The sequence below is a fragment of the Populus trichocarpa genome, chromosome 6 (genome assembly GCF_000002775.5).
Source record: "Populus trichocarpa isolate Nisqually-1 chromosome 6, P.trichocarpa_v4.1, whole genome shotgun sequence".
NCBI lineage: Eukaryota > Viridiplantae > Streptophyta > Magnoliopsida > Malpighiales > Salicaceae > Populus > Populus trichocarpa.
Window position 1 is genome coordinate 4887305 of NC_037290.2, and position 11232 is coordinate 4898536.

Consider the following 11232-nt stretch of genomic DNA (forward strand, 5'->3'; position numbering starts at 1 on the left):
CCTCGTTTTCTCCGACCCTTCTCCATATTCTATCAAGAATTGAGATTCCTGGCTTGGCACGGGCCATCTCCCTTGCTTAATGTTGCCTGCCTAGGCCACCCCTCGTGAAACTTTTTTATATTTGGTCCGCCAAGGATGTGCCGAGCTGGTTTACCTGACGTAGTCTGAGGAAATTTAACATGTTCCCAAGGTGTCCGGTAATCAGTCCGATCTCTCCCAGTTCAATTTCGTCCCTGTCTTTTGTTTTTTTTTTTTTCCTGTCTATTTCAATGCATCATTCAGGCTACAATTATAACCGTCACTTCGTAGTAGTTCCATTGGTGCTTTTGGTGGGAAATTTAGCAAATCAATATCTCAATGGGCTGGAAGATCGCTAATAATTGTCTTCTGAAAAAGAGAGGGGACCTGTCTGTTAATGTTATGCACCATAAATAAGAACAATGATCTCGTTCAAGATAAAGAAAGAGGTCGATGCCAAGTCTCATTAATTCACTCCTGTTCTGGATAAAGCCGGGTGAGTGAGTGGTCAATTCTAAACATCATTTTATGTGGTTGAGATGCTATCATTGTTTGGATTATTTTGGCCCAACTGGAACGTTAGCAGTCCGTAACAATTAAAAAAAAAAAAAAAACTAAAAGTGCTCACCTAAATACAGTTCAACGTAGATGGGAATATTGTTTTTTTTTTCTTGGCATTTGAAAAAAAAAAACCTCTTGAAAATTGTTTAGGAGTAAAATAGTCTTTAGATTAGGATAATCTTGGTGTTCTAAAATTGAGTAGGGACAAGATGGGTATTTTTGTGTTTTAATTGTATTATAAATTTACATCAGCACCCTTTAAAGTAATAATTTTTTAGTTTCTACTTGGAGTTATTTTTTATTTTCATAAAAAATGCACAGTAAAATAACCTATCTATCCTTAGAATGAAAAGAAAAAAAAACTAACTGGTGATGGGGGCCTTTTAATGTTGGTGTTCTAAAATTTTATTTTTATAGATAAATTTTATTCTCAAGTTAAATAGAATTGATTTGTTGAATATAGACGGATGATCATCCTTTTTCTTGGTTTTCTTTTCCGTGGCGTTGCTCTAGTGACCTATATGGCTTCTTTTAATGTTATCATGCACTCTTAGCAAGGTACTCTGGCTGTGGGCATAGTCCACAATGAAATGACAGTGAGTCTCAAATGATCTTTTCTTTTTTCAGGTATGATATTGACTGCTTATTTGTTTTAGTTATTTATTACCATTATTTTTTGTTTGGTTCCTCTGTTATCGTTGTCTATGGTTTAAATCAGACTATTACATTACTTCATCTTATTCGGATCCAGCCAAATTAATGACTCAAGTATTAAGTTTTTCTTACTTCTTTACAAATACTACCGTTGCATAAACATCCAAGTTGTACGTTAAAAAAATTTAATAGGCTCACGGCGTAGCTTGGGTAACAAGTCTAGTACTTGTCTAAAAGTCAAAATAAAAGATAATTATTGAGTCCATATAAACCGAGCCTAAGTTCACACAAGTGCAAGTAAAATTGAATAGTGGCCCAAACTTTTACTTCAAACCCATATAGGATAAACTGTGTTATAGCTTGTAATGATGTTTGTCTTCACCTATATAAGTAGCACATGTTTAAGACACACTTCTTAAAAACTCTAAAAATAGTGGTGAAGTTTTTTAAGGAAAATCAAATGACCAAGAAGGGAATTTGTCTGTAATATTAGGACATCCATTTTCTTAGCTATTTATGTTTTCTTTTCTAGAACGGTTAATAATTCTCTGGGAATGATTATTGATTTAAGCACCTATGTATAGCTTTGTGTGAAATCTAGTGAAAACGAATTTTTACCTTGTTGAATAAAATAGAAACGGAAACCTTTTGCTTCAATAACTAAAAAATAGTCGTTCCATAAACTAGTCAAAATATAAAAAAAATATAAGTAGTTATCGAATATGTATATATAGAAGAGTAATGCTATTTAACCATACATATCTATTAAACTTAGAGCTTTTAAGGAAAAAAAATGCTTTCTCTCAATGGAGAGTTTTCATTATATAAAAAAAGTACAAGAGTATAAAATCTGTACATACTGATTTCTAGCCTTTAGAATATTGAAACTATCATATACAATTAACCTACAACTAGTATTTCTAATAAAGGAAAGATTTACAAACAAAGAAACTAGTTGTAAAAGCTATACAAGGTATAAAATCTGTTGGGCTTTAAATGGCCAACTAATTTTCCTTTGACGCACCTCTTAAATTGATGCTGGTAAATCTACAAGAATCAATTTGCTAACAAGAAAATGATGTTGTTGACATGTCATGGCTTTGGTAAAGATATCTATGATTTGTAGATTAATGGAGATATATGGAAGGGTAATAAATTTGCGGTCAAAGGCCTCCCGAATAGAGTGACAATCAATCCATATATGCTATATATGCTTGTGGTAGACGAGTTTGATATCAAATTTGGATGGTGTTAGTGTTATCGATATGTAGTGGAGTAGGGTGAACTTGAGACAAACCAAGCTCTGTGAAGAGACCACACAACCAGATGATTTTAGAGTAGGAAACAAACATGGCACGATACTTTATCTCAGTGGAGGACTCGGAGATATAATCATGCTTCTTGCATTCCCAAGAGATAAAAGCATCACCAAGAAATAAACACCATTCGATAGTGAATTTTCTAGTTCACGGGCAACCAGCCCAATCAACATCACAGTAGGCTTGTAACTGGAGGGAAGAGCCACTAGGGAAGAATAAACCATGACTAAATGTGTCTAGGATGTTTTGAATGATGCAACAAACAATAGCGAAGTGGAGATGTCAGGGGGTTTGCATGAACTTGTTGATAATGTGAAAAATATAAGAGATATCAGGCCTGATTATGGTGAGTTAGATAAGACCACTAACCACCTTCCAATAGAGAGTGAGATCCTCAAGAAGCTCTGATGCGAATCTTATGATCACGCAATCATGTAACCCACAATGAAAATATTGACATAAACCTGGAAAGGCTAAGAATCAGATTTAACGATATAAAATGTGACACAACAACTACATTGAATTAAAGCACCAACACTATTGGAAATAAAACCCCCACCTAACGATTATAAAAAAATCACGAACGAGAAGTAAAAAAAAATGTTATGTAGATAATTAATTTTTGATAAGTTGATTTTTAGTTCATTCAAGAACTAAAGTGTGAGAATCCTCTCAAACACATAACTTCATTTTATTCATCAAAAGTCTAGAATTCCTTTAACATTCCTTTTCAAAAGGGTATTTATACTTCTTAAAATTAAAGAGATAATGGTCTAAACATGACCAAATAAAATACAAAAGCTTGAATAAAATAAAAAAACAAAAATTAAATCAAAACTACCTAAAGTTATTTATTAGTGCTAGAATCTGTCACTTAGTTTGCATGTGTTTTTTTGACTCCTTATTGCTGCCCTATGTTCTCTTGTATGGAATCTGAAAGTGCTATCCACTTTGCATGAAGATGCTCATGACAAAGTGGCCTAACTTTCCATTATCACTTGTCTGGTAAACATATGCTTTGTTGATGTATTGTGTTAGCAGATTCTAAAGTTGAATTGAAAACTTTGTTTTGCCAAATCTTTTATGTTTACTGTCTCTCTTTTTTGTTGTCTTATTATTTGCTGAATATCATTGCATTATTAGAAAAAAAAATCCATGTCAAATTAGAAGTTCATAAATCAAAGGCAAACATATAACATATCTTATATAGCAGCACTTTCTCACCCCATCTAAAAAAAATAGAAAGGGTAAAGGAAACAAAAAACAAATCTACTACTGGCAAAAAAAAATAAAAATTGGACAAGTAGGTAACTCAGTGAATTCTTTTGGGAGAGTGCTAGTTATCTTTGTAAATCCCATGTATTCCATGGAATAAGGAAAATCTCTGCCTATAAAAATCACCACTATAAAACAACCATGGTTATATTCAATAATTTACTTAGCACACAAAAAAGCATAATCTGAAGCTAACTAACCTCAGAAGATGAGAATCGCTTCTCATTGAAACTATTATAAAATCTATCAGCCGTTACTTGATATTAAGTTTTATTAACACACTGTTCCTATCTTCCATTCCATGATTCCTGAATAAAAGTTGCATAGTATAACCTAATTAAGGCTTTTGATAATAATAATTCAGTTTTCTACTCTTAATAGTAAAAAATTAACGCTTTCAATAACAAAGATGATAAATTAGGGTTTTTGATAGTACTTGATGAAGAGGAGTTCATGGACATAGTCAATGTGGTAACCGTATAATCTGATGAAGTCTTTGAAGTAGCTGGGGATGGTGAGGATGAAGAGAAAAGTGGATTGAAAGTTAGGGTTTGAGAGTGAGAACTTATGCGATGCATTTCAATGTAGATTTCAAATATGTTAGGCTTAAAGCCTAACAAGAGAAATAAAAGAATAAATCAAAAGAGAAAGAAAAGAATAAAGAAGAAGAAATGAATGTATTTATGTTATGTTATTACTTGCCCCTCATGAAAATTCTTACAATGCTTATATACACAAACTATTTATTCTTACATCTTAACTACTTCTTGACTATTCTAACTACTTTTTTAATTGTTAACTGCCATATTTAATATATGAATTATTTATGAATAGTTCCTGCTAATCTTGTTGAATCCAACTTATAATAACAACCTTTACTTTTCTTATAAATTGTAATAAAATGCCTCCCTTTTTATTGAATTTAGTGGCAGAGATGAATGTAGTTTCTTTGAGAGATGAAGGATTGTTGGTGTTTACTGAGTGAACTTAGAGAGTGAACATTTTTTTTGGAGTGAATTAGATCAATGATTGAAATTAGGTTGGGCTAGAGGGAGAACAATAAAACATAAAGAAATGTAGGTTGGCGGGAAATTAACGGTTAGATCCTAGGATATGATGCCATTAAATGAGAGGTGTTTGCCAAGAATGAATAAAATAAAATAAAATATGAAAAAGTTTTAATATGTATTGTTATCAAACTTACATATTTAAAAAATATAATTCAATATTTTTTTTACTTTAGTTTATATCGAGTGTTGAAATTAATAATATTAAAATAAACCTAGTTATAAAACCAGGACTGACTTGATAGGTTGATTTGGGGCCTGAATTGGTCCGAGTTTAAGAAAAAATAAAGGAAGGATTGACTTAACCTAACCCAGTCAAAAATCCAGGTGAACTCAAGATAAAATATTGGTAAAAAACCCATTGATTTAAAAAAGAATTAAAAATTTTAGGTTAGCCGATTTGACCTTCCTGACCCAAAACCTGAACCTTGTATTGGGTTGACTCCCAAGTCAGGTTTTAAAACTGTAATAAAACTAATTTTATCTATATATTACTCAGGTGAACCCGTGTTGACCCTCCCAACCTGTGACCAGGGCCTTGCCCTGATTGACCCCCCGAGTCGGGTTTTAAAACTAAGATAGTAATAACTTTTATCCTTATATTGACCCAAGTCAACCCAAGTTGACCCACCAGTTCTGTGACCAAGACTTTGTCCAGGGTTGACCCCTGAATCAAGTATTAAAACTATAATAGGCTTTGCCCTAGATCAAATTTCAAATCAGGTTTTAAAACTATTATAATAATTGTTTTTATTTTTACACTAACCCGGGTTAACCTGACCCATTACCCGGGCTTCGATCAGTGATCTGGGCTTTGCTCTGGATTGACCCCCGAGTTAAGTTTTAAAACAATAATAGTAGTTATTTTTATTTTTACATGTCTTGTTGGATAATTTTGGAATTGAAAGTTTTTTACAATGATGTTTTAGGAATAAAAATAATAAATATTGTCTTTGAAGACTTTTCCCCTCAATACCTCCTGTTTTGGAAGTACAGAAATTCATTCTAAAATTATCCTAGAGACAAATTTATTTTTACATCTTTGTCTTTGTCTCTTTAACCAAACATATTTTTGTCTCCACTGTCTTCGTCTATTCTGTTCTAAGATAGTAACCAAACACTACCTTATAGATCTATAATGATTGTGACATTAATTAATAGTGATGTTGATACAAGATACTATGATATTTTGGTAGGATTCATTTGAAGGTTTGATTATATTACTTTTTAACATATTAATATATTAATTTTTACATTTAAAAATATTTGTTCTTTTTTGGTATAGTTTGGTCTGTTTGAAATGTTCACAATAACTTGATTTTTAATGAGAAAAAAACACGTTTGGATGATTTGTATTATTCTCTTTTTCATCGAGTTGCTAGATGAGCGAAATACAATGATGTGAATTTCTACTATAGTGGGTCAAACTTATTTTGTTCTTTAGATGGTCTTTTTATATGTACTATTAGAACAAATAAAAGAAATGATTCATCTTGGATACATTTGGCTATAGGTATGCTGAAGTGGAATGTTGATGCGTCATCAAATGACAAACCAAGACTTTTAGGAATTGGTGGTTTTCTCAAAGATCATGAAGGGAGATTTCTTTGTATTGGTTTTGTTCCACAAGTAATATGGATTCTAATGAAGCTAAGGTAATGAGAATTAAAAAAGATATGCTTTTGAGTATTGATGTTTGCTATGTTCTTATAAATCAATGGGTTGTGGAGTCAGATTTTTACAATGCAATATCTTGAATTAAAGAAAAAAAATATTATGTAACTTTAACACCTTCAAACATAATTCAATAATATTTTTAATGCATGTAATAGGTTTCATTCTGCGTGCTTTAATCATGTCTATAAAAAAAAGAATCATGTTGCGAATCATTTGTCCAAGCAAGGAGTTTTTAGAGAAAATGACTTAGTTGCTTGGTTAAAGCTTCTTCTTTTTATCAGGATCTTTTTACTTGATTCAATTGTGAATTTAGTTTTGTTGGATAGTTCATGCCCTTTTTAAACTTTTATGTACTTTTCTTTGTTAAGCCATGTATTTAATGACTATAACAATTAATTTAATAAATTTCTCGTATTAAAAAATAAAGAATGTTGATATAGTAGCTAATTATATATATATATATCGACTTTATTGTTATGCTAATTATCATTCTATTGTGAATAAATCCATCATTGTGAATTCTCATGCGTAAATATTATTGTAGCATTTTATACCTACAATGGTAATCATCTCCTAACTAACCATGATTACTCAATAAAACACAACAGTAAAATATATTTGAAAAACAAACAGATAATCCTTGGGGTACTTAATTTTTTTACCAATGTGATATTTTTTATAGAAAAAAAAGTTTTCAAATCATAGAATGTGAATTTTATCACGTTTAATGATGTAATTAAATATAATTATTATAAAATGCATCATTAATCATTAATCATATATTATCTTATTATTTAATAAAAGAATTAAATAAATCTAGCATTATCAAACACAAATTAACATTTCAGAAAAAAAACCATAACACATGCCTTATATCAATGGATCATATATATATATATATATCCTCAAATCAAATCACACATCTCACATCCTTTGATAAATGACGTACAAGCAAGATCCATTCATCCCATATAAGGCAAATTCTATCAGAGGGAGAGGGTGGCATATACTTTTTGAAAAAGATTTCAAACTCATAACTTAATTAAAACGAAAAAGAAATCTCCTCCACCCTCTTAATCCGTTAAGTGCAAGATAATTAATAATAAAAAAAAACCCAGCGTTACAAGAAATTGCTTTTTCAAAAACGAAAAATCAAATTCATCAAACGCAGCGTTTTTGTCAAAGCCCGCCTTTGTTGCCTCTAATAAATAACACAAGCACGCACGAATAGAGAAAAAATAAAGAAAGAAAGAAAGAAAGAAACAGCTCTCAAAGAGAGAAAAAAGAGAGGAATCTTTCTTTCACCACAGTGTCAATCTCTTCTTGGATATACACAGTAGCCATCATCACCACAGATCTCTCATTTCCACCTCCAGAGCAATCACTTCAAAGGTACTGTCTTTTCCTTTTTTTTTATCTGATTTTGACTGATCAAGAAAGGTTATATGATAAACACTCCAGTTGTAGTTTTATTGATAAAGATGTAGTTTAGGGTTGTTTGATATGAACACTAGCTAAAAAGATTTAAGACTTCGATTATTTTTTCTTTTTTTATGATAAAGGTACTGAGTTAGTTGTTGCTAAAAGAGAAAATGGCACTACGTAAAGCAATTGGGGCTGTAAAAGATCAAACAAGTATAAGTATAGCGAAAGTGGCAGCGAATGCATCACCAGAACTTGAGGTTTTGGTTATTAAAGCTACTAGTCATGATGAGGATCCTGCTGATGAGAAGTATTACAGGGAGATTATAAGTCTTATTTCGAGTTCAAGGGGTTATGTGAATGCTTGTGTGGCTACTATATCGAAAAGGATACGTAAAACCCGTGATTGGATTGTAGCTTTAAAGGCTTTGATGCTTGTTCATAGGGTTTTGATTGATGGACACCCTTTATTTGAGGAGGAGATATTGTACGCCACGAGGAGAGGGATGCGTGTTTTGAGTATGTCGGGTTTTAGAGACGAGGCGCATCCGAACTCATGGGATCATACGGGGTTTGTGAGGTTTTACGCAATGTATCTTGATGAGAAGGTTGAGTATGCTGTTTTTGAGAGGAAAGTGAGAGAGGACGAGAGAAAATTTGATGAGGGTGATGATGAGTTTGGACGTAGAGATAATAGGAATGATTATGAGCATGGGATGCCTAGGAGATCGAGGTCTTATGGAGATTTGAATGGTGATATGGTTAAGCGAGAACAGAAGAAGGAGGTAACGCCAATTAGGGAAATGAAGCCGGAGAGGCTCTTAGGCATACTGGGCCAGCAGTTGAGGATCCTTGATAGAGTTTTGGCTTGTAGACCAACAGGAATGGCCAAGAATGATAGATTGGTGCTTGTAGCCCTTTACCAGATGGCGAAGGAGAGTTTTGGGCTATACACTGAGATTTGTGAGGCATTGGGGGTATTGTTGGATAGATTTACTGAGATGGAGTATGCATATTGTCTTAAAGGTTTTGATATTTATGCTGGTGCAGCCAAGATAATTGATGAGCTGGTGATGTTTTATGGTTGGTGCAAGGATATGGGAATTGGAAGATCATCCGAGTACCCTGAAGTGAAGAAGATTACTGAAAATCTTTTGGGGACCCTTGGGGTGTTCTTGCAAGAAATGACGAATAGGCGAACTAAGAATCCTGAGAGAAGTATGGGGGAGAACGTTCCGGCTAAGCGAGAACAAGAACCCGAAATGAATGAGGTCAAGGCTCTTCCTCCACCAGAGAGTTATACCCCTCCACCCCCTCCTGAGCTGCAGCCTAAGCCACAGCCTCAACAGGTGACAGAAGATTTCATAAATCTAAAGGATGATGGCATTTCGGCAGATGAGCAGGGCAACAAATTGGATTTGGCTTTGTTCTCTGGACCCCCAACTACAAATACAAATGGTGCGTGGGTAGCATTCTCATCAGATATTGGAGAGCCTGAGGTAACTTCAGCATGGCAGACCCCATCTGCTCAGAGTGGTCAAGCAGATTGGGAAATGGCATTAGTGGAATCTGCTAGCAATCTATCGAAACAGAAAGCTACTTTAGGAGGTGGTTTTGATCCTTTGCTGTTGAATGGAATGTATGATCAGGGGCTAGTAAGGCAACATGTAAGCACATGGCAACTGACTGGCGGTAGTGCAAGTAGTGTGGCATTGCCTTCTGTGGGCAAGAGTGCAACACCAGTTTTGGCATTGCCTGCTCCTGATGAGACAATACAGCCAGTCGGAAACCAGGATCCATTTGCTGCTTCCCTTGCAGTTCCACCTCCTTCCTATGTGCAGATAGCAGACATGGAGATGAAGCACCATTTGCTAGCAAGTGAACAGAAGCTCTGGCAACATTACGGAAGGGATGGGATGCACGGTCAAGTGAGTTTGGCCAAGATTAATGGTGCCTCTGGTTTCTATGGCTCTAATCCTCATCCAATGACGATGCCTTATGGGATGTCACAGTCAATGGCATGGGGCATCAGGGAGGGTACTACTATCCGTCCTATTAAGTCGCTTGTCTCGATGACCTGCTTGCATTTCCTATGATGCACATCACTATCATACTTTTTTCCCTGATCTGCATCACTCTGTGAAGATTTTTTGCAAGTCAATAATGCTGGCCATTGTGATTCTTTTATGTAATTAGTAATTAGTTGCATCACAGGGAGAGACAAGATTCTGAAAGTGTAATATTACTATCAATATGGACATTATTTATTTCCTCCTTTTGCCATCGAATTTTCAGACAGAAATGAAACCATCAGTCGTACGTGTCTTCTTATGTCTCTCGGTAGCTTACATTGTTGTTCAAGTTCTTGCAGGAGGCATGCCTCTAAATTTCTTGTAGAAGGCAGCCCCGTCTGAATTTGGGAGTTACAAAACCTCTGCTTCATGCCTTGATTTTCCACTCTCACGTTTCAAACTGATGAAAATTTCCTTACAGGGAGAATTTGAACTTTATGTTTGAACATGTCAACTATGACTAGCATGAAAGGGGCATTGAGTTCACATTGATTCTCTCGATTTATGGTCGTCGTCACCATTGAGTCCTCAGCGTCAAGGACTGGTTGCCGGTCCAATTAGCCTGTCATGATCATGACCACGCACTTCATGCTGCTTTTGGTATTAAGATATTATTTATTATGCTCCGTAATGGCCTACAAGATGGGTTTTATTTAATTTTCCTTTACTACTAGAAACTAATCAAAATGAAGCAAACACGATTTATGCAGTCTTATTTACTTCTTAAGCATGACTCCTCTAATTATTATTAAGATATTGAAAATGGCCCTGAGTTCATGAATTTGATTTTGCCAAATATCTAAGCTGAGTTGAATCGAGATTCTTTCATTAAGAACCAAAACTATTGAAGGTATTTTGTTTCTTTACTTGTGAAGATATGCTGTTTCATAGAGAAAGGATACTAAAGTCTATTAACCTTTTGAATTGTCATTAGAGGTTAGATTCTAATGTTGAGTTAATTTTCCTACCAATTAGGGAAGAACTAAACAACACACAAAGGAAAATGCAGCAGTTGATAGCTGTCTCTCCTTTGTTCCGATGAGCTTTTTCATGCATGATTGTTAATCAAAAGAAAGGTGAAAGAACTATAAGGGTGTAGTTTAACTGGTTAGATTTTAAATTTGCTTTTTAAAGATTACCAGTTCGAGTCCCACAAACCTCAGGGCC

At 34.1% G+C, this 11232-nt stretch overlaps 1 protein-coding gene across 1 annotated transcript; it reads left to right on the forward strand.

Moving 5' to 3' along the window:
- The first annotated feature begins 7637 nt into the window (after window positions 1-7637).
- Window positions 7638-10281, forward strand: LOC7474684 (probable clathrin assembly protein At4g32285). The gene is made up of 2 exons (XM_002308033.4): window positions 7638-7963; window positions 8134-10281. The coding sequence occupies exon 2, from the start codon at window positions 8164-8166 to the stop codon at window positions 10087-10089; it is 1926 nt and encodes a 641-aa protein (XP_002308069.4). The 5' UTR covers window positions 7638-7963; window positions 8134-8163; the 3' UTR covers window positions 10090-10281.
- Window positions 10282-11232: the final 951 nt, after the last annotated feature.

What these genes read in the sequence shown, in the direction of transcription:
- LOC7474684 (XM_002308033.4), top strand. Translation starts at nt 8,164, where the DNA reads ATGGCACTACGTAAAGCAATTGGGGCTGTAAAAGATCAAACAAGTATA.